Source organism: Pongo abelii, chromosome 1 (assembly GCF_028885655.2).
Source record: "Pongo abelii isolate AG06213 chromosome 1, NHGRI_mPonAbe1-v2.0_pri, whole genome shotgun sequence".
Taxonomy (NCBI): domain Eukaryota; kingdom Metazoa; phylum Chordata; class Mammalia; order Primates; family Hominidae; genus Pongo; species Pongo abelii.
This window is the reverse complement of record NC_071985.2, coordinates 186,472,765-186,499,734: the sequence shown is the minus strand read 5'-3', so window position 1 is coordinate 186,499,734 and position 26,970 is coordinate 186,472,765. Positions and strand designations below refer to the sequence as shown.

The window sequence follows — 26,970 nt, the reverse complement described above, 5'->3', positions numbered from 1 at the left end:
CCCTAGAAGAAAATCTAGGCATTACCATTCAGGACATAGGCATAGGCAAGGACTTCATGTCTAAAACACCAAAAGCAATGGCAACAAAAGCCAAAATTGACAAATGGGATCTAATTAAACAAAAGAGCTTCTGCACAGCAAAAGAAACTACCATCAGAGTGAACAGGCAACCTACAAAATGGGAGAAAATTTTTGCAACCTACTCATCTGACAAACGGCTAATATCCAGAATCTACAATGAAGTCCAACAAATTTACAAGAAAAAAACAAACAATCCCATCAAAAAATGGGCAAAGGATATGAACAGACACTTCTCAAAAGAAGACATTTATGCAGCCAAAAGACACATGAAAAAATGCTCATCATCACTGGGCATCAGAGAAATGCAAATCAAAACCACAATGAGATACCATCTCACACCAGTTAGAATGGCAATCATTAAAAAGTCAGGAAACAACAGGTGCTGGAGAAGATGTGGAGAAATAGGAACACTTTTACACTGTTGGTGGGACTGTAAACTAGTTCAACCATTGTGGAAGTCAGTGTGGCAATTCCTCAGGGATCTAGAACTAGAAATACCATTTGACCAAGCCATCCCATTACTGGTATATACCCAAAGGATTATAAATCATGCTGCTATAACGATACATACAAACGTATGTTTATTGTGGCACTATTCACAATAGCAAAGACTTGGAACCAACCCAAATGTCCATCAATGGTAGACTGGATTAAGAAAATGTGGCACATATACACCATGGAATACTATGCAGCCATAAAAATGATGAGTTCATGTCCTTTGTGGGGACATGGATGAAACTGGAAATCATCATTCTCAGTAAACTATCGCAAGGACAAAAAACCAAACACCGCATGTTCTCATTCGTAGATGGGAATTGAACAATGAGAACACCTGGATACAGGAAGGGAAACATCACACTCTGGGGACTGTTGTGGGGTGGGGGAATGGGGGAGGGATAGCATTAGGAGATATACCTAATGCTAAATGATGAGTTAATGGGTGCAGCACACCAGAATGGCACATGTATACATATGTAACTAACCTGCACATTGTGCACATGTACCCCAAAATTTAAAGTATAATTAAAAAAAAGAAAAAAAAAAGAACTTTAGTTTTTTCCAATTCTGTGAAGAAAGTCATTGGTAGCTTGATGGGGATGGCATTGAATCTATAAATTACCTTCTGCAGTATGGCCATATTCATGATATTGATTTTTCCTATCCATGAGCATGGAATGTTCTTCCATTTGTTTGTGTCCTCTTTTATTTCATTGAGCAGTGGTTTGTAGCTCTCCTTGAAGAGGTCCTTCACATCCCTTGTAAGTTGGATTCCTAGGTATTTTATTGTCTCTGAAGCAATTGTGAATGGGAGTTCACTCATGATTTGGCTCTCTGTTTGTCTGTTATTGATGTATAGGAATGCTTGTGATTTTTGCACATTGATTTTGTATCCTGAGACTTTGCTGAAGTTGCTTATTAGCTTAAGGAGATGTTAGATTTTTGGTTGAGATGATAGAGTTTTCCAAATATGCAATCATGTCATCTGCAAACAGGGACAATTTGACTTCCTCTTTTCCTAATTGAATACCCTTTATTTCTTTCTCCTGCCTGATTGCCCTGGCCAGAACTTCCAACACTATGTTGAATAGGAGTGGTGAGAGAGGGCATCCTTACCTTGTGCCAGTTTTCAAAGGGAATGCTTCCAGGTTTTGCCCATTCAATATGATATTGGCTGTGGGTTTGTCATAGGTAGCTCTTATTATTTTGAGATACATCCCATCAGTACCGAATTTATTGAGAGATTTTAGCATGAAGGGCTGTTGAATTTTGCTGAAGGTCTTTTCTGTATCTATTGAGATAATCATGTGATTTTTGTCTTCGGTTTTGTTTATATACTGGATTACATTTATTGATTTGCATATGCTGAACCAGTCTTACATCCCAGGGATGAAGCCCACTTGATCATTGTGGATAAGCTTTTTGATGTACTGCTGGATTTGGTTTGCCAGTATTTTATTGAGGATTTTTGCATTGATGTTCATCTGGGATATTGGTCTAAAATTCTCTTTTTTTGTTGTGTCTCTGCCAGGTTTTGGTATCAGGATGATGCTGGCCTCATAAAATGAGTTAGGGAGGATTCCCTCTTTTTCTATCGATTGGAATAGTTTCAGAAGGAATGGTACCAGCTCCTCTTTGTACCTCTGGTAGAATTTGGCTGTGAATCCATCTGGTCCTGGATTTTTTTTGATTGGTAGGCTATTAATCATTGCCTCAATTTCAGAGCCTGTTATTGGTCTATTCAGGGATTCAACTTCTTCCTGGTTTATTCTTGGGAAGGTGTATGTGTCCAGGAATTTATCCATGTCTTCTAGATTTTCTGGTTTATTTGCATAGAGGTGTTTATAGTATTCTCTGATGGTAGTTTGTATTTCTGTGGGATCGGTGGTGATATCCCCTTCATTTTTTATTGCGTCTATTTGATTCTTCTCTCTTTTCTTCTTTATTAGTCTTGCTAGCAGTCTATCAATTTTGTTGATCTTTTCAAAAAACCAGCTCCTGGATTCATTGATTTTTTGAAGGGTTTTTTGTGTCTCTGTCTCCTTCAGTTCTGCTCTGATCTTAGTTATTTCTTGCCTTCTGCTAGCTTTTGAATGTGTTTGCTCTTGCTTCTCTAGTTCTTTTAATTGTGATGTTAGGGTGTCAGTTTTAGATATTTCCTGCTTTCTCTTGTGGGCATTTAGTGCTATAAATTTTCTCTACACACTGCTTTAAATGCGTCCCAGAGTCAAGACCCATCAGTGTGCTGTATTCAGGAGACCCATCTCATGTGCAGAGACACACATAGGCTCAAAATAAAGGGATGGAGGAAGATCTACCAGCAAATGGAAAACAAAAAAAGGCTGGGGTTGCAATCCTAGTCTCTTATTAAACAGACTTTAAACCAACAAAGATCAGAAGAGACAAAGAAGGCCATTACATAATGGTAAAGGGGTCTATTCAATAAGAAGAGCTAAGTATACTAAATATATATGCACCCAATACAGGAGCACCCAGATTCATAAAACAAGTCCTTAGAGACCTACAAAGAGACTTAGACTGCTACACAATAATAATGGGAGACTTTAACACCCCACTCTCAACATTAGACAGATCAACAAGACAGAAAGTTAAACAAGCGTATCCAGGAATTGAACTCAGCTCTGCACCAAGCAGACCTAATAGACATCTACAGAACTCTCCACCCCAAATCAACAGAATATACATTCTTCTCAGCACCACATCGCACTTATGCCAAAATTGACCACATAGTTGGAAGTAAAGCACTCCTCAGCAAATGTAAAAAACAGAAATTATAACAAACTGTCTCAGACCACAGTGCAATCAAACTAGAACTCAGGATTAATGATCTCACTCAAAACCACTCAACTACATGGAAACTGAACAACCTGCTCCTGAATTACTACTGGGTACCTAATGAAATGAAGGCAGAAATAAAGATGTTGTTTGAAACCAATGAGAACAAAGACACAACATGGCTTGCTTTTTAAATGGTGCACTGAATGTCTCAGTCCTATAAAATGAAGCACAAATGTGAAATTTCAGGAAGTGTGACAGACCAATGGAGAAGACACTTTTGGAGTTCTTTCATTGTACTCTCTTCCTGCTTTCTCTGCCTATGGTTAAGACTGGACATGATGTCTCCCCAGCAGACGAGGAGGCCTGGTCTCTTGTGCCAGAGGGGACAAGGAAGCCATGATGATGGCTTATCATTCTCTGAATTAGAACCTGTGATCTGAGTTCTGAGATTTGAGATCCAAGTCCACCTGATTGCTGGTTTTTTCCTGCCACCTCCCTGCCAGACTGTCCTTGCTCTTATCTCGCTGGGAGGCTGGCTTCTGCAGACTGACTTCCCAGGCTCCTTGCCATTTCACTTCTGATTGGCTTGGCTGATTGGAGACACTAGTAAGAGATGGGAGATGAAAGAATTTAGGACATTTTTGCTCTGTTCTTCCACTGTTCCAGCATCACTTCTCTCGCACTGACTGTGTTCCCCATAAATACAACCCCCACCAAGCTACACGATCATGATTTTCTTCCCTTCTTCCTTTAGTCCTGGGGTATTGATGCATTTCTTGTTGTTTTGAGTCTCTGCATGCCACATCATATCTTGTTTGATTTCTTTAATCAGCCTGCTTCTGCAAATAGCATACCCTCCCCAGGCAAGGCAGTGGTCTGAGCCAAACTTGTTCTTCCACAGAAGCCTGGGCTGTGGCATTGGGAGCTGCCACTGTCTTGCTGTGCAACTTTGGATATTTCCCTACCTCTCTTGAGCTTAAGTGGCTCCATCCAGCCAGGAGGGATTGAATTTGATGACTTCTTCTCATCACCCTGAAAGTTCTATGTTCCTAAGTGTCAAAATGGCACTATTGTTTTAGGGGTGGACTTGGCCCCTTTCTGACCTGGTATTTCCCTTTTGGGGCTAGAACCTTGTCTCTGAAGGTGCCTCACAAAAAAGAACTCAAAGCATTGCGAGCCTAGCATAAGTGCCAGCTCTCTTAAGGGTTCACATTGAAGGGGACACTGGAAGCTTTCTTGAGAGAAAGCATAGGCAAGCTGAGCCTCAGCTTCATTATCTGGGAAATGGGTATAAAATTTGAGTGCCTCTGACCTCCTTGCTGTTTGGGTTAAATGAGATAGTATGTAAAAAGTGCCTGAAACATTCACAGTGCTTGTATGAGAAGACAGTGATTATTATGCTGATGATTACACCAAGAATTGCCATCTGTTTGTTCTAAGGAATCAAGATGGGATACCCATTGCCTGTTTTTTTTGGAGTCCACTATTAGGTTTCTCATTAGCTGAATTTTGGGAGAAGGCCACTAGGCTGTCTCTTCTGTTGTTTGTAGTTTTGGAGGTTGCTGTTCAGCCTTATGGCACTCAGCCCAGCCTTGGCTGCTGCTGGCTGCAGGGAGTGGCTAGGGCTGGGCGCTGACAAGATGCATGGGTCCAGAGTATAAAGGAACCCAGGAACAGCTGAAGGCAGGTCAGACGAAGGCTAGGTGGCTGGAACTCCAGCCATGGTGCCCAGCTTCCTCTCCCTGAGCTTCTCCTCCTTGGGCCTGTGGGCTTCTGGGCTGATCTTGGTCTTAGGCTTTCTCAAGCTCATCTACCTGCTGCTGCAGAGGTAGAAGTTGGCTAAGGCTATGGACAACTTCCCAGGGCCTCCCACCCACTGGCTCTTTGGACATGCCCTCGAGGTATGTGGAGGTCGGGGGGTGGGGGAGAAAGAAAACATCCTCCCTTCTTTCAGAGAATCAGGGCTAATTCCCAGGGGGCTGTGGAGGGAGACTTCAAACTTGGGCAGGGGGATGATGTCCTGGGATCCATGGCTTCCATTCAGCTTTCCCACCGGAATTTCTCCTTCACTCCAGCCTTTCAAGCTGACTTCAGAAGTGGGGGCAACTTCCAAGTCAGGGCTCAAGCATGGCCCAGACACCTTCTCATCATTCTGAGGCCCGAAGTTTGGACCAGGTTCTGCTAAAAGCTCAGCAATGACAGAAAGGCAATGGCAGAAATCCAAAACCCCTGGATAGTCCATAGTAGGCAATCCATTGAAAACTCAATCAGCATCCGTGTTGTTGTGTGTAGTGTAAAGATTTCCATTTGTAAGGCAGGAAATGAGAGTGAGTGTGAAGATGAGTACCACCACATGACAGACCCCACTGAGTGTCTAAGTGGTTGGTGGAATCAACTGGGAGAAGCAAATTCCTGGACCTCCAGTCCCTGGAGATTCTAATTTGTCAGATTGGAACTAGGAGTTTACATTTACAAACCTGTCCAAGTGTTAGTGTTTTGATCTGCAGCCAGCTTGGGGAACCCAGGTAGAGATGTCAGAGACTTTTCTTTCCCTCTCTTTTTCCTTTTCTTTCCTTTCCTTTCCTTTTCTTTCCTTTTCTTTCTTTCTTTCTTTCTTTCTTTTTCTTTCTTTCTTTCTTTTTCTTTTTCTTTCTTTCACTCTTTCTCTCTTCTTTCTCTCTTTTCTTTTCTTTTCTTTTTTTTTCTTTTGTTGATGGGGAGTTTTGCTCTCTCTCCCAGCTTGGGGTGCAGTGGCACAATCTTGGCTCACTGCAACCTCTGCCTCCCAGATTCAAGCAATTCTCATGCCTCAGCCTCCCAAGTAGCTGGGACCACAGGCACGTGCCACCATGCCTGGCTAATTTTTGTATTTTTGTAGAGATGGGGTTTCATTATGTTGGGCAGGCTGGTCTCAAACTCCTGACCTCAAGTGATCCACCTACCTCAGCCTCCCAAAGTGCTGGGATTACAGGCATGAGCCACTGCGCCCGGCTGAGATGCCACAGATTGAGGCTCAGAGTGAGGCAAGTTCCTTCTCCTACCTCCTGAACCCACCTTCCTCATTCTCAGTCTGGGTGGGGGCACTGCTTCTCTTCCTTGATTGACACTAGAAATGAGCTTGACCTCTAGGCTTATTTTTGCCCTGACAGATAACCCTGTAACATGCATCCTGAAGACATCTAGGAAAGGAAAGGGTGGGTCAGAGAGATGAATCAGACCCAGGCCTGGGGTTCAAAGAGCTTACGGTCTGAGGGGAAAACAGACACCAGAGCCTTGCTCCCGAGCTGGGTGAGGTTCCTCCCCAGGATTCTGCCTTAGCCCCATTATTTTGATCTCAGCACCTGTCCTGTTGGGTTGAAGTCTTCTGTTTACCTATTCATCTTCCCCACTAGACTGTGGCTCCTGGAGGATGGAGATCTGATCTGATTCATCCCTGTACCCTCAGGGTCCAGCATAAAGCCTAGTGTAGTGCAGGCATCACTGAATGAACCAGTAGTGAATGCTGGAGGGTAGGGAGAGTATCCACAGAGGAGAAAGCATGATGGAGAAGAAAAGCAAAGGGACCAGGAGGGCTTGGGAGAGGCTTTGCTAAGTACACAAGAGGGCCAAGGGAAGGTTGAGGTCTGACACTAAAGGGGTACGAGAGGTATTTAGAGAGAACTTTCTCCCTTCTTGTTCCCTCTCCACTTCTACCCGCCTTCATCAAAGTTGTGTTTGCCCTCAGCCAGGGCTTTCTTTAGGACAGGGACCTTGCACCCCCACCTCCATGTCAGAGCTGGCTGTTTTCTTCCCCTTAACGGCCCCCACCCCCACCTTGAGAGTATGCGGAGGGCCTGGAACACAGTCTAGCTTTGGCTTCTTGGCTCTAACACAACTGTCTGAAGGGCCTTCTCTTGGCATCAGGTTGAGCAGACAAAGGCTGGAGGAGTGACTACTTGTGGGAACAACAAAGGTTTCCTGGGGAACCATTGCAAGCACAACTCCTGCAGTCCTCAAGGGCTTGGCACCTCCGTTCTTGCCTGGATTCATACCTGAACTTGAGAAATGGGTTGGGCAGAGAGGGGATTATTTTCCCTAATGTAAAAATGAGGACATTGAAGTTCAGAGGGTGCAAAGTATTTGTCTATGTCTGTTTAGTAGCTCAGGAGTTAGGTCGAGACTGGGCCCAGGACTTCTGCATTTTAATTCATAATGTTGTCAGACCATAAAAGGTTACTGCAAAGTTGACTCTTAGGCCCAGCAATGATGGCAGTAGGAAGGGGAGGAAGACTGATGGGTAAAGGGACTTGGGGCAGGGAAGAGCTGTCCGTCAGGATTAATTTCTCCTTCTTGGTCTCTGATTACAGTCTGGAGGCCTTGGTAGCTTCTACCTGTAATCCTCCTCAATTCTCAGAATGTGTCTTCTGGAGGTGGGGACATGTCCTATTCTTCCAGGGTCCCCTTCATTCCAGTCTAGGAACCAGGGAGGACTTTGCACATAGTGGGTGCTCAGCTATATTGTTGGCCTGAGGTTGGAACCCTTGAAAGAAGCCAACAAATCTGGTGCGTGTGGGTGTGTATGTGTGTGTAGAATGCCAGCTCCCAGATCAAGGAAATGAGATTCTCTGAGACTGCAGAGGCCTCTTTCCCAGCCATGCCCTTTGCTGTGACAGTGCCCTTGACTTTGTGCTGTGTAGTGAAGACAGGGCTGTGGCTCATTTTCATTCAGTAAACATTGATTACAGGCCTTTGCTGTGCCGTTAGCTAAGCCACTTTACCTCTCTGTGCTGTTTCCCTGTCAACAAAGTAGAGATAATCATTTTTACCTTACTGGGTTAGAAGAGGATAGAAAGAGATAAAGTATAGGTATTTTGCAAACTACTGGGCAGATAAAGGTCAGGTGTTAAATCATCATAGAGGGATAAACACCCTGGGGCATTTGCTTTCTTCATCGCCTTCCTTCTTCTCAAATCAACCCAGTCTTTGTGAGCCAGATATGGTCCCTCTTTCCTAAGCAACCAGCAGTGTCTGATCAACAACTGTGGGTCTGGTCCTATGCTGAGGCCAGAGGATGAAGAATCAAGACAAAGAGGTTGCTTCAGAGGAACTAGGTCTGTAGGAGAGATGAATAACACAGCACAAGTGTTACCAATCTTTGGGCCTAGAGAAGGGCCCCTCTCAGCGTGGGGAGTCAGGGAAGGTCCAGGGAGGTGATGCTGAGGCACATTCTCAAAGATCTGGAGGTAGAAACCTGTGGCAGGAAGTGCAGAAGAAAAGGCAGAAGGTGCTATCTGTGCAAAAAGGCACACAGGCTGGAAAAAGCAGAGTGTTTAGGAAATTAAATTGTGTTTTGGGGTCTAGGACATACCTGTGTTAGTAGCTCAGCACTTCTGCAGTGGTGACAGGGAGGACAGAATGGAGAGGATGAGGCTGGAGGTGGACGGGGCAGTCACACAGATCCTTGAGGCCAGGTCAAAAGGCTTTACCTTATTCTGAGGACGATGGGGAACGATGGAAGGAATTTAAGCAAGGGAGAGACAAGCTCAGACTTATGTTTTAGAAAGATCACTTTGGCTTCAAGGTGGCAAACAGATTGACAGAGGGCAAATAGGAGGCAGGGAGGCTAGGGTGGAGGTGATCTGGGCCTCCACCTTGTGTTGGGGAGTGAGCCAGTGGGCTGGAGGGAAGTGGAAGGTAGAGCAGGCCAGGTCTTGGCATGGTGAGCACAGGAGAGAGAGGCGTCGAGACCTCCACCATAGCCAGACGTGAGGGTCAGTGAGGGCCCCTCCATGTAGCAGGAAAAGGAAACAAGGATTGCCCTTGGAGCTCTGTTAATTGGAGGCATCAACACAGCTGGACCAGAGCAGAATCTAGTGAAAGTCATCAAAAGAGAGCCATAAGACTGGATTGTAAACAGGAGGAATGAATTTCTATGTCTCAATTTTAAAATGTGGGCATCTGAGACCCAGGAAGATGAGGCTCAGTGGCGGGCAGCACCTGTCAGTGTCTGGGTATGGAATCCTCAAGTACTGGATTTGGAGAATTCCGTGGCAGAGTCTCCTCCCACGACCTGCTACATCTGGTTCTTTTTGCTCTGGTTTGCTGATTTCAATGCAAAAATCACTTGGTGGGCCTGCAGGGGGGAGGGGCTGCTTCCACAGGGCATCCCTCTTCATATTGATATAAACCATGGAGAAAAAGACATTCCATATTCCTGGCTAGTTTTGGGATGGGTGATTGTACCATCCCCAGGTTCGGTAGGAGAGGCAGATTTTGGGGACAAAAGTGTACGAACATGTGTATGAGCGTGGGTTTGGAAATGCTGGGTCTGAGGAATCTGGAGGGTATCATGCAGAGAGTTCCAGGGGTTGATTATGATTCTGGACCTCAGGAGAAAGGTAAACTGGAAAGAGCTGTCAACTGAGAAACTGTGGTAGGTAGATGGCACAGGAAACCACAGAAGCAGGTGAGAGCTTTCAGGGAGAAGATGCAACAAGGGAAGAGGCCAAGGACTGGATCTGGAGGAACAAAAAGTGGGTGAGGAGCTGCCCCTGGCGGCCACTGGGAGAGAGGGGAGGACATCCAGGAGACAATGCATGAGAGATGGGGAGTCAACAGGGCTCAGCGCCAGAGAGGGTGCTGGATTCCTTAGCAAGAGCAGCATAGGAGAGGTGGGGCCATCACAAGGAATTGGAAACAGTGGGCACAGCTCTTTAGAGAAGTTAGGTTATGAAGGGATGAGGAAATAAGGTGTTAGCTGGAGGAGGAAGCAGGGAGGTTTGGTTTCGTTTTCTTTCTTTTTTTTTTTTAAAGTGAGAGACTTGAACAAGTTTGAATGAGGATGGGAAGGAGCCTACAGAGAGGGTGAGGTCTGTGATTTGGAGAGAGGGGCTGATTGATGGGTGAGATGCCTTGTGGGGAGGGTTGGGATCAAGATGGACTGGTCTTGGATAGGCCCTGCATGCTTCTCTCGTGAAACAGAAGGAAACAGAGAGGCTGGGCGCAGGTGGGGTGGTCCTTCAGGTCTGCCAGCTGACTTTTTGGGGTTTCTTTATCTGATGGGTTCTATTTTCTCTGGGAAGTACAGCAAGGGTGATCTGCCAGGAGAGAGGAGGGGAGAGGTAGAGAGGGCAGTTGAAATAAAAGTTTTTGAGAAGCAGATTGTGGCTGATACCATGGGGCTTTCCAGAAGGCATTTCTGCTGATCTTTGCTGAAATGTCACCTTAGAGTGGCCTTCCTGACCCACCTCCATCCATAGTGGCAGCCCTGCCCCTTACTCTGCTTTTTTTCTTTCTGGAGTTATCACTACATGAAATTGTATTCTTGGTGTATTTGATTCTTTTTATTTTCTTTCTCCCCACTTGGAATGTATGCTGGTGGGGCAGGGCTTTGTCTTGCTCACCACTGTAACCCCAGAAACTAGCACTGTCCCTGGCACAATGCCCACGTGTTGGAAGAGTGGATGAATCTCTGGGGGGACCCAACTCTGGGCAGCAAAGCCACCCATGCAGACTGAGGACAGATGACTGCATCCCTTGGACTCTTGGGCATTTCTTGGGTCCCTGCCCTCCTGCCTTTTTAGCTGTTTGGTTGTTTTCCTGCATTCATCCTCTCACCTGATTGGGTGCTCCTGAGTCTGGAGTTCACCTTTGGATGCTGAAGACAGGAGGGGTGTTGGGGGCAGAGCACAGGCTTTGGAATCTAAAGACTGGGGCACAATGCTAGTTGTGTGACTTTGGGCAAAGCCCATCATCACTTCCTAGCCAAGGCATGGTGGCTAGAGAGTCCTGGTGACCACACTGATCTCACCCAAAGTCCCTTTGCTCCTTCTATAGAGCTAGGAGTTCTTTCTGTATGTTATCTGTTCACATGTACATGTGTAATGGTTTATTTGTCTTTGAAAGGGAGGATGGAGGATGAAGTCATGTTTGTCACCAGCATGGGAGGAAGTCACCTCTCTGCCCTCTGGGGTATTTTGCATTCGATCCCCTCTTTCCAGGCTCTTCATGGCTCTGTTCAACCTCACAGCTGAATCTCCAATGAGTTTTTGTACATTGAGTCTGCTTTTCCCACTGATTTTTATAGTTATTTCAGAGATGCTACCTCTTCTCCCTTTTGGTTGTTTTTTTCTTGGTTTCTAGCTCTTTAGCTTTATTTAAAAGCTTGGCAGTGGCTTGGACTCATGCACACATGGAGCTCTGGTAATCTTGGGGTATGGGGAGAGGGCCCATAGTAGGGAGACAGCTGAGACCAGGGCACCAAAGGCCACCTAAGGGTGTCCATCCTGGAGGAGAGCAGACCTAGGGGGTTCTAGCCCCCAATTCCCAATCCCTGCAGGACTTCCCTGGGCAGTGGGAGCCTGTGTGGTCCCAGAGGGAGACCCATGGGGAAGGCTATGGGCAGGTGGCTTTCACTTTAGCGACTAAGAAGCCTTTTGAGGAATTAAGACTGTCCAAAGATGGTTGGGGTATTTTGAAAAGAAGTTTCCTGTCACTAGAGATGTTTGAGCACTTGGGCAGGGATTCTTACCGGGTGAAGGTGCTGGGCAGGCACCCTGTGTGCTGGGAATCCGAGACTGACATGACCTGCCTTGAGGGAACTACGACATGCTGCTGAAAAGGAAACCCCTTCGTCTTTCTCCTCCCTCACCTTTTGTTTTTCGAAACTCTTATCCCCATTTTGTGAGCAGATTTATTTTCATTCTGAAGCAGCCCCCTGGGGCACTGTAGCTGCAGCACACTGGTCAAGGGTAGCTTGTTTCTTGGACACTGGCTCACTGAGCTTCGGGTCAACTGGCTGATGGCTTGAGCAGGCTTGCTAACAAGGGCTGCAGAAAGAGCCTAAGCCAGGATCCCTGGTCTCCCTTAACTCACGCTGGACAGTTCCCTTTGGTCTTTGTACCTCACGTTTCCACCTATAAAGAGAGGTCAGGGTTCCACTAGGCAATGTTGAAATCCTTTTCCGATCTGATTCTTGGAGCAAAGCTTACTTTAGACTCTTGAGAAGCAGAGAGGAAAGTGGTGACGTATGCTTGCTCTTCCCAATCCCTCCTGTGGTTTATTTCTGGTGAGGTCAACAAGGAGTGCCAATGTGAGGATGGGAGGTGGGGCTGGGGAGCTGGGATCAGTGAATTATCTTCATGCCGTGCTCTCTTCCTGTTTCCTTCCTTCTGGAGAAAAAACAAGCTGTCCCAGACCTCCCAGCCCTGTAAGTGTCCCAGCTCAGGCATTCTGAGGGCGAGTCTGAGGCATCCAGTTGTGTAATCCAGAGGAACTGTCCAGGCAGTCACGTGTACCCCACAAGGAGGATGCCTCAGCCCTCTTGAGGGGCTGCAGCTGCAATAGTGGGACCAGGTTCTGGGAGCTGTCCTCCTCCTTACCAGGCTCCCGGGGTAATCAAGACAGGTGCCTGGCAGGTGCTTCTAGTTCTCTAGCTTTATTTAAAAGCTTGGCCATGGCTTGGGCTCATGCACATGTTTTTTATTTATCTTAGCTTTATTTATTTCTTAAATAAATCTAAAGAGCTAGGAGAAAGCTGGGCACAGGGAGGCAGTGGCAAGCTGGCTGTGACCTTGATCAGGGCACAGGTTGTGAATGTGGTTAGCATGAGACCAAGGTCTGCTGTCCCTCGTGGGGTTGCTGCAGAGGTGCACAAGCATAGCTGATAAGGAGGGAAGTGGGGCTTGGATGAACCAGATCAGCCAAAGGCTCCTTCCAGTCCTAAGATCCTACGAGTCTGGCTTTTTTGTGACTTAAGCCTTTCCTTGACCCATCCAATTGGGCTTTCTGGACCTGGTAGGGATGGAGAGAAGGGGAATGGCCAGGTGACCAGGAAGTTGGCAAGGAAAACCCAGGAGGGCAGATGGAAAAATAAGAGAGACACCAGGGAAAGGAGCACTTCCAGGGATACCAGCCAGGAAGGAGGCAGGCATACAAGAAGGTTTCCCCTTACCTGTGGGTGGAGATGATTTTTATCACTTTGTGTTCTTTCTGACATTGTGTGCTCAAGGGCAGTGAAAACTCTTACAGCCCTGTTGGGTTGAACTCAGGATTCTGCGTTCAGAGGCAGTGAGGGAAGGGATCTATGGGATGATTACAAACGACTCCACAGAGAGCCTAGGAGGGGAAGAGCCCTAGAGAAGGCACAGACGGGTGGCTGGAGGCCAAAATAGGCCCAATCCCATGAGCCCTTGGAGATAGTGGCTTTGGCCAGAAAGGATCCCTGGGGGCTACATTGTCAGATGCCTGTGTCCTTCTTTAAGAATGTTCCCTGGAAGATACAACATGGATGTCTTAGTCCTTTGTGTTGCTGTAAATGAATACCTGAGACTGGGTAAAAGGTTTATTTGGCTCACAGTTCCACAGGCTGTACAGGAGGCATGGTCAGTATCTGCTTCTGGTGAAACTGCTATTCATGAGGAGGAGCTTTAGGAAACTGCTATTCATGAGGAAGAGCAGACATCACATGGCAAGAGAGGAGGAAAGGAGAAAGAGAGAGAGAGAGAGAAAGAAAGAGAAAGAGAGAGAGGTGCCAGACTCTTTTTAACAAACAGCTCTCATGGGAGCTAATAGAACTCACTCAATCCTGCCAGAATGGCCCCAGAGCCATTTATGAGGGATCCACCCCTATGATGCCAACACCTCCCATGAGGCCCCACCTCCAACACTGGAGATCAGATTTCAAAATGAGATTAGAAGGGGACAAATGTCCAAATTATTAAGGTTTGGACATTTTTCCCTTCCTAATTTGTTTGGATACTATCAATGAGTAGGTGGCAATTGTGAGAGAGAATTTTACAGAGAGAAAAAGCAGGCCCAGCACAGGCTCAGGCCTCAACAGGAATTTTATGGGACTGTAACCTAACCTCTCTATTCCTTAGGCTCCTTTTCCCTAAAATGGGACCACTTAGAATTGTTGTGAGGATTCAATCAGGTCAAAATGTAAGGTGCTTAGAACAAGGTCTAGCACACAGCAAGTGCTTAATAAAGATTAGTCATTATCATGCCTCCTCACAAACTCCAGAACTTGGACCTTTTCCAAGGCCCCTGGGCAGGCCACTAGGAGTGTTAAGTGTATCTTTGAAAGACTCCCACTAAATGGGGAAAAATAGTTAAATACATTATGGTACATCCTTATAGTGAAATACTACACAACTGTTAAAAATAGTAACGACAGTTAAGTGCACTAGCTTGGAAAGGAGGACAAGTTATGTTCAATGAAAAATGGCTGGTTTTGCAAAAATATTTATTGTGTAACTTCATTTACTTAAAACACCTCTGGGTGAGTACACGTGGCTAGAAAAACCTCCAAAGGACATGTACCACCCTCCGGATGACCTATTCAAGCTCATCCCAGGTGACCGTCCCACCATGGGGCAGCTCCTGGAAGACACCGTGATCTTTCCCACCCCAGCGCGTTTGTGCTTGCTGTTTTCTCACCTGGAATGCTTTTCCTTTATGCTTCACATGGCCAGAGCCTCACCATCCTTCAAGTTTCACCTTAAATGTTGTCTCCAACAAGAAACCTTCCAAGATCACCCTATCTAAGCAGGCCCTCCCTGTTAGTGTCTCTCATAGCACTGTTTTTATTCTGAGCGTTCACTATTGTCTGTGATTATTTTACTTAATTGTCTACTTGTCTATTATCTGTCTTCTCCATAGAATGAAAGGGCAGAACTTGTCTGTCTCATTCCCCTGAGATATCTAGAACAGAACCCTGCACATGTAGGCCCTCAATAAAAATGTGTTGAAAGATATGGCAGGGGTGGAGTTGAGGCCATTTCTCTATTGCACAATGAGCAAATATTACCTATCTTTGTAATGAAAGAGCTTTAATGTGGAGAAGAAAACGCTTTCTGGCTGCAGTGCAGTAGACAGTTGGTGGCAGGTGCTAAGTGGAAGCAGGTTGGCTAGTTTGGGCATGTTGAGCTAACCCTGGTGTGAGAAGAGGGTGGCTTGGAATTAGAGCAGTGGTTATGGGGCTGGAGAGGGCACTAAGCCCAGGGATGTTTAGGAGAAGGGGGTGCAGGAGAGGTAAGGAAGCAACCAGGGCCTGCCTGGGCAACCTTCTCCCCTGCCCTCCCAGGGACTTGGGGCCTAGCTGGTGACAATGTGTTCCTGAGTGACCTTGGCCTTCTGTCATCATTTCAGATCCAGCAGACGGGGAGCCTGGACAAAGTAGTGTCCTGGGCCCACCAGTTCCCATATGCCCACCCACTCTGGTTCGGACAGTACATTGGCTTCCTGAACATCTATGAGCCTGACTATGCCAAAGCTGTGTACAGCTGTGGGCATAAGGAGAGAGGATGGGGCTCTCAGGAGAGGGTGGGGCTTCCTGAGAACAAAGGGCTCAGGGCACGATGTGGGGAAGAAGCCTGGGCCTGTGTACTAAGTCTGGGCAGCTGAGGTCCCCACCCTACTCATAAACGAGCCTCCTCTAGGAACCCCAGGTCCCTGCTTGACCTGATTGTCTCCTCCTGCAGACCCTAAGGCCCCTGATGTGTATGACTTCCTCCTCCAGTGGATTGGTGAGTGAGCACCTGCCTTCCCTGCCCTGCCAACCTCAGATCCATGGTGCTGGGTGACTAGGATCCTGCCCTGTCCCACTCAACTGGTTATTCCAGATGGCCTAGTTCCCGGGTGCCCATCCTAAGCTCAACTGCTCAGTGGGGAGACAGGGGAGGAGCAGGAGAGCCCCCAGCTGTGGGGCCAAGGCATCTTCTCTGGCAGGGCCTGATTCTCTAGACAGGGCAAAGGCTCTGGAGACTGTGTGAGTGTGAAGAACAGTTTCCTGAAGGAGGTGGCACTAGAGTTGATCCAAAAGGAGATTTAAATAGGTAGTGCTGGCTAGGGCAAGGGTCTAAGGAAATGGTGTGGTGGTAGGACCATGGCTGGTCACCAGAGGCTGTGAGGCTGTCGGAGTGGCTACAAGGCAGAGCCCAGCTTGAAGATGATGCTGGGCAGGGAGGACAGGCCAGCCTTGACTGCCAGGATGAGGAGGTGATTTGATGTCAAGAGTAGATGGGAGTCATTGAGTATTTTATTTTATTTTATTTTGTTTTATTTTACTTGTTCCTTTACAGAGGTAGTCAAGTTAAAGCCATTGAGTATTCTTTAGCCAAGGCCATATGCTTCTCCAAAGCTCCTCTTTTACTCATGATCCTATGGTGTCTTCAATGTTTTCCTGGGAACTGAGAAAGGGCAGGGCCAAGAGGGAGAACACATTCCCAATCCTATTTACTCACCGAGTGCCACTGGGAAGACTTTTTGCTTCTAACCCTCTTTTTAGTTATCAATGGGAGGATAAAATTAGAAGGCAGACAGAAAAGGGTTAGGAAAATGAAGAGGTGGTTTTGAAGACAGGAATGCATTTCCATTGCTGGGTGTGTTGGAGTGGGGTAGGAAGGGTCCCACCTGAGGCCATGAAACACGAACACGGTGGGACATTCCCTAAGTCCTGAAGCTGTGGCCAGTCTCAGCAGCTGAGAGTCAAGGCTCAACAGGCTCCCCCTCTGCTTGGCTGTCCCCAGGGGGATGCGTGTCCTTTGTCTCACATCTGGCAATGTCATCTGACACAAGTTCCTGGACCCAGGCTTTGTGGGTGCAGCTGAGAGGCAGAAACTGAGTTATCCTGTCCTAAGGAAGGAGCTCACTCGGCCAAGAGCTACTGCCACCTGTCTCCTGAGGTCCTGGTAGCCTAGGGTGAGGGCATGGAGGACAATACTGGGTCACTTAGTGGCCCACCCTTGGAGGGTTCCAGGCTCAGAGATGGAGTCGGGTAGGATGTGCTTAGCCCCAGGCTGCCAGGGGTGGGGCAGTATCTCCTGGACTGACCAGCCCTCTCTCTCCCATCCCTTCCCCAAGGAGAGGCCTGCTGGTTCTTGAGGGGCCCAAGTGGTTGCAGCACCGCAAGCTGCTCACACCTGGCTTTCATTATGATGTGCTGAAGCCCTATGTGGCCATGTTCACTGAGTCCACACGTATCATGCTGGTGAGCTCCCTGTGCCAGAGTACTGGAGGCTGTTGGCTGCTGGGCTAGCCCCTCTCCACCCTGATTTTGTCCTGGGGAGAGCAGATGGTGCTCTGCAGTAAGGAGAATAGCTGAGCCCCAAGGCCTGTTCTGCCTGTAACAGCAGTGCCAAAGCCCTGCTCTACTGACATGTGCCGCATGCTGCCACTGAGTAGGTGCTGAATCTCTGAGTGTCCTGGCAGCCCGATCCTTGTCTCCACCAGGAGACCCAGCCCTCTTTCCTCCCAGGCGGAAGGGTCTCTGTGAGAACTTAATAAGGCTCCTAGCGTAGCAGGTTTGAGGACTGCCTCTATTTGAGAGTATGGGGAAAGGCTTTCACACCTAAAAAGTGTCTCCTCATTTTCTGTCTACCACAACTGCCCAGAGTTATGTCAATACAACTCATCTCTAAGAGGGATGTCAGAGATCAGGGTTAGAGTCTTAGGGATGAATAATCCCTAAGTTATCCAGGCTAGTCTTTCTCCTTGTAGGAAACTCCCCTCCAGGATTACTTACATACACACTGTGCTGGGGAGTTCACCACCTCTCAGCCATCCTACTCCCTTATAGGCTGCCCTGACTGGGAGAAAACGTCTATGTGCTGTGCAAGATCTGCCTCCTGGTCCTGTTCTCTGAGCCTGAAGCCCAGAGGCTGCCAAACTTCTACCCACCCTATCCTGATATTCCAGCAGGATAGAGGGCAGGACAGGGACTGGGAGTGTGTGAAGGGGGCTTGGTGGTGGAGGATAGGGTATGGGTCCTGGAGGGCAGCTTGGGGCATCCAGCCCAACTAACCCCCACATCGCCTCCTACACATTGCCTCCTATCCCTGGACTCCAGGACAAGTGGGAAGAGAAGGCTCGGGAGGGTAAGTCCTTGGACATCTTCTGCGATGTGGGTCACATGGTGCTGAACACACTCATGAAGTGCACCTTTGGAAGAGGAGACACTGGCCTGGGCCACAGGTCAGGAGCCACCTCGGGGCTGACTGCACTGTCTCCAAAGCCAGCTTAGAGGGGAGAGTTGGCAGGGGTCCTGGGCCCTGATCTGAGAAGAGATAGGGTCCTGCCCCAGGGAGCCTTAGCTTGGGGGGAGCCAGGACTTGCTCATGGTGGGGAGAAACATCTGGCTTTAGCGAGGAGGCTTAAGGGCAGGGAGAAGAAGAGCAGGATGCTCTGTGGTTGGGGCTAGATTCCTGGAATGGAGTTGCTCTGGCTCTGCTCCTGGGCCAGTGTCTAAGCCAATCCTTCCTCTGACCCTCCGCTTAGCAGGGACAGCAGCTAGTACCTTGCAGTCAGCGATCTCACTCTGTCGATGCAGCAGTGCCTTGTATCCTTCCAGTACCATAATGACTTCATCTACTGGCTCACCCCACATGGCTGCTGCTTCCTGCGAGCCTGCCAGGTGGCCCATGACCGTACAGGTGGGCCTTTCTTACAAGGCTCACCTCTAGGAAGCCTGGGTTCCTCCTCCTGGCCCCTCTATGCCCCCTCCCATTATAGGACCCCAGTTCCCCTTTGGACAGAAGATGGCTTCCCAGGCAGTGACACTCTGTGCTTTTGGTTCAGACCAGGTCATCAGGGAGCAGAAGGCAGTCCTGCAGGATGAGAAGGTGCGGAAGAAGATCCAGAACCGGAGGCACCTGGACTTCGTGGACATTCTCCTGGGTGCCCGGGTGAGTACATCGTTGCCCACCTCTACCTGAGGACTGGTCTCAGAGAGGTCTTCATCTCAGGACAGCAGAAGGAGCTCTTAAGCATTTCCCCCTCTTTCCTTAGCAAACATAACCTGTTCCTTGTCCCATGAAACATACTAGCAAGGGTTCAGAGGTGGGCAGGTGTAGTGTGTGTGTGCCTGAGCTGTGGAGTTGGGAGCCTAGGTCACGTGGTAGTGGCCGGATGACATTTCTAGACTTCTAAGATCCCCCAAAATGTTGGCCTTGTAAAATCCTAGAATCTTAGACTTCATTCATTCATTCATTCATTCATTCAGTAAGTTCTTTATTCATCAACTCTAGAAACTCACTGAGTTCTGACTTGGTCATTTCCTGTGCTAGCATGCAGAGATGGGAAAGACCGGGCCCTTTCCTCCGGATGCTTACAGTCCAGCAGGGGAGATAGTAGGTAGATGTTGACCAAAATGTCTTCCTCTGGCAGGTGGTATTCTGTGTGCCCAGTGAGCAGAACTAACAGTCAGGGCTGGACAAGGTCAAAAGTCATTTGGCCAGAGAATTTAAGGAGGGCTTTGTGGAGGAGGAGGCATCCAGGCTGAGCTTTGAAGGAAGATAGGAATCTGGGGGAAGGTCCTAATCCACCCTCTGAAAAGGAGCTTTCACTGCCTCCCTGAGACCTTCATTTGACAACCACTGTTATGAGTTCTTCTTGTTACCCACCTCCAATACCTCAAGCTGTCCTATTATGCCTTCCCTAGCCCAGGATGAAGATGACATCAAACTGTCAGATGCAGACCTCCGGGCTGAAGTGGACACATTCATGTTTGAAGGCCATGACACCACCACCAGTGGTATCTCCTGGTTACTCTACTGCATGGCCCTGTACCCCGAGCACCAGCATCGTTGTAGAGAGGAGGTCTGCAAGATCCTAGGGGACCAGGACTCCTTCCAGTGGTGAGTGAGTCTGAGGGTGGGCCCGGTTTATCCTGCTCAGCCCTTGGGAAGGGTGATGCCCATCCTGTCCTGAACCATACTGGAAATCAGGTGAGGTGGCGGCGGCTATCCTGTTTCCCCCAGTGTCATAACTTTTGTGGTGGTGGAGGTTGGGGGGAGTGGGTGGCTGGGCACAGATGCACCCCTGAGCCCATTCTCCCAAAATGGAGCCTTTGCAGAAGTGTTATATAGAGAAAGTTGTCAACAAGAGGCTGATATTTTGTGTTCTAACTTCTGATGGTAGAACCTGATTACCCTTCTGGGTTCCTGGATAGAGTAGGGAGAGCTGGGAGAGAAAGAGGTGGAAATGTGGGGGTGAACAGAGCTGGGACAGCTGGGAGAGCCAGTCCCTTGCTACTTGCCTTTGGATGGCAATACTCAGCTTCCAGATGCCGTATCTCTCCTGCTGGTGAAGGAGAAAAGACTTCCCTAAACTTCATCACTTAAAAACTTTCCATTGTTTTCCCCTGTTTCTTGGCTCAAGACTGAACTCCTGAACACTTAAGGATTGACCCTGACCTCTTTGCAGTGTGAGCTCTGGGAGTCTCTCAAGAGGCTCCTCCACCCTTGCTCGCTGCCTGTTCCCCTCAGGACTTTGCTTGTGGTCAGACACCCTGCCTTTCTCTCTGGGCTCCTGAGCAGCCTCCAGGAGGGGGCTAGGCACACAGCAGGGGTACAGAAAATGCTGAGCCGGAGGGGGAACTTTAGATCCACTTGAGAGGGACTGACATATAACTCCAGGGTCTAGGACCTGGAGTATGAAGCCTCCATTACCATTTCTGTTGGTCATATGTGAGAATCCCCACTCACGGGATATCCAGACACATGCCAGGTGCTATCAGGGGTGCAGAACGGAAGAGAAAGAGAAGCCATGCTGCTCATGGGGAGTTTTATGAGAGACAAATTCACATAACCAAACAGCGAGAGAAAAATCACAGGATCACGAGGTCTGAATGTTGAGGGCAGAGGGAAGGAGTAAGGCTTGAACTGACTTTCTAAGGAGGGTTAAAATTCAGGCAAAGAGAGAGAGCTAGACATTGTAGGCTGGGTAACAATGTGAACACAACCCGAGGCAGGGATTAGAATATTTATTTTATTTTCACGTCATTCCATCTAGAGCTTGAAGCAACTTAGAGGACAATTATTCAATAAAATAGTAAAATGCAAATGAAAAATAAGAGCCAGGGGGGAGTTTGGGGACTCTGTAATAAAATATTGCCCTGTAGTTATAGTTGGACGTCACATTTGGGCCTGAGCTTCCTGGTGGCCAAAGGGAAAAGACACATACACACACACACACACAAACACACACACACACACACACACACACACACACTTCACCTCATTAAACAATGCATGAACTTTGGTTGGTTCATTCAAACAATGTGTATCAGCCCCGGTTTCTTTCATTCCGCTCAGTAGGGGAAACTAAGCTGGAACCTAAAGAACTGTCCTTTGTAGGCTTCCATGGGGGTCCTGAGAGTTACAGAAGTGACCTTGTCTTTGACGGCTGGGTGCACATTCATCTCTAGGGTCCTGTGCCTTCTTCTCCTACCAGTGAAGATGAGAAAAGGATGGAGAAAAGTGGAACCAGATCCTTTAGATCTGAGTGTTCACACCATGTCAGGCCTGGCCTGGCCAAGGGCGCTTGGAACCCTGTGCCTCTGACTCTTGAGTGTGTGGTGGTGGTGAGGGAGGAAAACTGGGGCTGGGGTCTGCTTTCTCGCCAAATTCTGTTGCTTCCCATTCCAAGAATGTTCTGGTTGTGTTGCTGGCAGGGATGATCTGGGCAAAATGACTTATCTGACCATGTGCATCAAGGAGAGCTTCCGCCTCTACCCACCTGTGCCCCAGGTGTACCGCCAGCTCAGCAAGCTTGTCACCTTTGTGGATGGCCGGTCTCTACCTGCAGGTGGGATGGGTGGATTTGGGGGTGGAAAAGGAGTCCCTGCATGCTCCTCTGGCACCCTCTGTGCCTTTAGTCAGATCTTTGCACTTTTGGGGAAGAGCTCAGGCTTTGCGTTCAGAGAGCCCTGGGTCTAAATCCCAGTCCCACAACATATTGATCAATTCTTCTACCTCTGAGCCTCCATTTCCCCTTCTGTAAAATGGGGATGAGAAGAGTATCTATGTTTCTAGGCTGCTGTCAGGATTCAAGAGAATGTTCACCAAGGCTGCCATGTACCACCATGCAGGTCATGCCCTGAATAGCACCAGGGAGCATCACTCACATAGACTATGATGCTGTGCAGTGTGCAACCTGTACAACTGTATGTGGTAGCTTCATAAAGAGTGTTAAGCCTGTACCTGGTTCATAGTACCAGGTCAGTTAGCTGAAAAGGTTTAATAGTTCCTTCCTGTTCTACCTCATAATGGATGGGTTCATTCTCCCCTTTATTCATTTCACAAATGTCTATCAGGTGCTTTACCCAGTGCTGGGATTATAGGAACTGGGCATCATGATGATCAAAGTACTGTGATGAGTCGGGTGTGGTCATGAACTCTGTCACTGGCAGTGGTCAGGCAGGAGCTGGCGCCCCAGTTAAGGGGGCACTACGGGACTCTGACCTTATATGGAGGTAGGCCTGGCTTCCCAGGACTACCTGGTCACCAACCTCTGTTCTGCCCACAGGAAGCCTGATCTCTATGCATGTCTATGACCTCCATAGAACAGTGCTGTATGGCCCGACCCTGAGGTACCCTTTCCCTGGGCTGGGAGATCAGACAGGGTCAGGGACTGGGAGGGTCACCCTCTGCCAGAACCTGGTGAGTGTTTAAGCAAGGCCTGTCCCCTCAGGTCTTTGACCCTCTGCGTTTTTCTACGGAGAATGCATCCAAACACCATCCCTTTGCCTTTATGCCCTTCTCTGCTGGGCCCAGGTATGGAGAGACCCAGTATCCCAGGCCCTCAGGACTGGGGAGGAGAGGGTGGATGACATCATAGGGGAGGCACTATTAGAAGGTACTCTGAATAAGGGGGAATTGTGCTGGGTTTGTGGTGATTCTAATGCAGGAGCCTTCTTGCAATTATCATATTCCTGTCCCTGGGAAGTGGGTGGGATAGATGAGTCATTCCAAGAGAGAACCCTATGCCAGACCCCCACCATGTGAATCTACCTGGTCTGGGACCCTCACCATGCTCCCAAGGTTTGTTTCATAAGCCCAGGTCAACCAATCTATCAGCCAGTTATTCATCCAAAAACAGTTATTGACTTTTGTTGGCTGCTAAGAGCACTGAATGTCATCACTCTGGACGCTCCATTGCACGATGACTCTTTGTGCTGCTTGCTACAGGAATTGCATTGGGCAGCAGTTTGCCATGAGTGAGATGAAGGTGGTCACAGCCATGTGCTTGCTCCACTTTGAGTTCTTTCTGGACCCCTCACGGCTGCCCATCAAGATGCCCCAGCTTGTCCTGTGCTCCAAGAATGGCTTCCACCTCCACCTGAAGCCACTGGGCCCTGGGTCTGGGAAGTAGCTCTGATGAGAATGGGGCCCCAGATGGCTCAGGCTGTGACCTCTCCCTGGGCACCACCCTCCCCAGGCTGGGTGTGGAGGAGTTGGGGCACCCTGCCTTCAGGAGGCTTGTAGTTTAGAAGGGAAGTAGGCTTACCATAGATGACTCCTAGAGGACAGTGCTATGTAAAAATGTGTGTCTATAAATGTTTATCATGCATGTATTCTAGAGCTCATTCATTTATTCAACAAACATTTGGTGAGCACCTATTTTGTTCGAGAAACTTCATTTATCTCCTATAATTGGCAAACTTAAAAATGCAGCAGAAACTTCCATTCCAACCTTAGAGACTCATAGTGAGCACAAGGAAAGTTTTGCCCTGAGATTCATAGTTATGACTGGGTACCACCAAATAGAAGAATGGCTTAGGGGAGTGCCCCTTCACTGAGATGTGTTTCTTTGTTTAACTTTGTGTGTGTGTGTTTAGAATATAACAGACATAAGAAAAAATTACCTAAACGAAGACTGTACAAAATAATAAATAATTCCGAAGCAGACTCTCTTATAACCATCACTGAAGTCAAGAAATATGGAATATGGTGTCACTGATGTGTCTTCTACTCCTCCTGAGATGGGTCTCTGTGGCACCCCTGCCATTGTCAGTGTCTGTGTCTCGCAGTCACGTGGTGCTCCAGGCATTCAGGGTTCAGCTGGGGAAGGTGGCCAAGTGGCATTAGAGGGGGGTTTCCTGGAGGAAAGGAACCCCTCTCCCCCACTTGATTCAGCTTAAATCAGGCCTTGAGGAGGCCTGGGAGGCTGGATGGGAGGGGGCCATTATTCCACTCCTGTATGAAGGGAAGGAACCTGTAAGACACTCATCTGGGAGGAGCTTGAGCTGAGGCCTCTGATTCTGGCCTCTTTGACCAAGCCTCCATCATTTGTACTGACACTCTCTGAGAGTGTGTGTCAGTGTGAAAAGGAGCTAAGAGCTTTGGTGTGAGAAGGGATAGACAGGCTCCCTATGGGAGGGAGATAGGAGGCAAAGGAACCAAAGATGGATTCCATTTAATTCTTCCAGTTCTCTAAACACACTCTGCTGCCTCCTATGATCCTGGACATGTGTATACATGTATGTGGGTTGAATGTGGAGTGTGCAATGGACACATACAGGTGTGGCTGTGCCTGAGTGTCTCTATATGGTGTCGTGGAACGTGCACACATGTGCACTCAGCCTGAGTCTTGCCCATTGCATGGACTGAGCAGGTTACTTTTTGGTCGCTCATTCATGCCCTGTGGGATCCTGTGGTTAGAGCACCTCTCCATGGCTGACCACCCAGAATTCTGAGCCCCCACTGTCCTTTGTTCTCTGAGCATGGCTAGCATGAGCCCTCGTGTGCTATCTGATACTAGGAGCCTGCTGAACATCCTGTTCAGGAAGTTCCCAGTCCACTCTTCTGTCCCAACCTTCTCCCTCTGACCCCAGTCAAGCACTGACTGTCCAGGCTGCTCCTTTCCTGCCTCTTCTCAGAGCAGGGCTAAAGTAGCCCAGTGATTTGGGAGGTCAGGGGACTGGGAGGGAGGTTCTGCCTACAGCCACCAATTTAGGGAGAAGCCCTGTCAGAGAAGCAGAAAAAGATATCACATCTTGGTAGAAAGAAGGTCTGTCTATGGCATTCAGGGACCTGGGGTAAAAATGGGGGACTACTATGCTCAGATCCAGTAGGAGAAGCAAGGTCTAAATGGAGAGAAGCTGGCACAGCAGGGACAACAGTCCAGTGAAGCTGTGAGAAGTAGGGGACTGGGTGTTGAAACAGCCCCCAGGCAGTCACCAAGTGTGGACAGGGTTGAGGATGTCCCTGTTCACTCGGGGTGGCCAGCCAGAGAGGCAGGAAACCACCACAAGGCTGTGGTGTGGGGGAGGAAGTGCTTGGGGTCCGACATCCTCTCCACTGGCCAGACCATTTGTCTACCTTGGCTCCTCCCAGACCTTGCTGGAGAGCTGCCCACTCTGTGAGCTTCCTGAAGAGGCTGCAGACCTCATGTGTGAGGGAGACTGACAGGTGCCTGGTGATGTGGCCAGGCTGGGCTCCCTTTTCACATCTCATTGCGGATATGAGAGGCTGGGTCCTTGAGGCCCTCATGCCAGACCAGGCCTATGAGTCTTTCCTGCTCAGCTCACAACAGCCTTGCTGGTTGGGATATGGTGTGTCACTGCTCAGACTCTGGTTGCTAACTTGATCCCCAATGTGGCAGTGTTTGGGGTCTGGGCCTCATGGGCAGTGTTTGGGTCATGGGGGTGGATCTCTCATAAATAGATTAATGTCCTAGAAGAAAACCTAGGCAATACCATTCAGGACATAGGCATGGGCAAGGACTTCATGTCTAAAACACCAAAAGCAATGGCAACAAAAGCCAAAATTGACAAATGGGATCTAATTAAACTAAAGAGCTTCTGCACAGTAAAAGAAACTACCATCAGAGTGAACAGGCAACCTACAGAATGGGAGAAATTTTTTGCAATCTACTCATCTGACAAAGGGCTAATATCCAGAATCTACAAAGAACTTAAACAAATTTACAAGAAAAAAACAAACAACCCCATCACAAAGTGGGCAAAGGATATGAACAGACACTTCTCAAAAGAAGACATTTATGCAGCCAAAAGACACATGAAAAAATGCTCATCATCACTGGCCATCAGAGAAACGCAAATCAAAACCACAATGAGATACCATCTCATACCAGTTAAGAATGGCGATCATTAAAAAGTCAGGAAACAACAGGTGCTGGAGAGGATGTGGAGAAATAGGAACACTTTTACACTGTTGGTGGGACTGTAAACTAGTTCAACCATTGTGGAAGTCAGTGTGGCGATTTCTCAGGGATCTAGAACTAGAAATACCATTTGACCCAGCCATCCCATTACTGGGTATATACCCAAAGGAGTATAAATCATGCTGCTATAAAGACACATGCACACATATGTTTATTGTGGCACTATTCACAATAGCAAAGACTTGGAACCAACCCAAATGTCCATCAATGATAGACTGGATTAAGAAAATGTGGCACATATACACCATGGAATACTATGCAGCCATAAAAAAGGATGAGTTCATGTCCTTTGTAGGGACACGGATGAAGCTGGAAACCATCATTCTCAGTAAACTATTGCAAGGACAAAAAACCAAACACCACGTGTTCTCACTCATAGGTGGGAATTGAACAATGAGAATACTTGGACACAGAAAGGGGAACATCACACACCGGGGCCTGTTGTGGGGTGGGGGGAGGGGGGAGGGAAAGCATTAGGAGATATACCTAATGTAAATGACGAGTTAATGGGTGCAGCATACCAACATGGCACATGTATACATATGTAACAAACCTGCACGTTGTGCACATGTACCCTAAAAGTATTAAAAAAAAAAAAAAGATTAATATCCCCCTGCAGAGGCATATGAGTTTTTGCTCTAACTGGAA

General features: G+C 48.0%; 1 protein-coding gene across 1 annotated transcript; it reads left to right on the top strand.

Annotated features, from left to right (window-relative positions):
* The first annotated feature begins 5,041 nt into the window (after positions 1-5,041).
* Positions 5,042-26,199, top strand: LOC100442601 (cytochrome P450 4B1). The gene is given in 13 exon segments (XM_054535134.2): positions 5,042-5,279; positions 15,508-15,647; positions 15,679-15,681; positions 17,221-17,347; positions 18,206-18,330; positions 18,634-18,788; positions 18,934-19,040; positions 19,801-19,991; positions 21,809-21,942; positions 22,663-22,695; positions 22,698-22,726; positions 22,828-22,910; positions 23,325-26,199. Coding segments are annotated over 13 exon segments (1,491 nt in total). The 5' UTR covers positions 5,042-5,099; the 3' UTR covers positions 23,509-26,199.
* Positions 26,200-26,970: the final 771 nt, after the last annotated feature.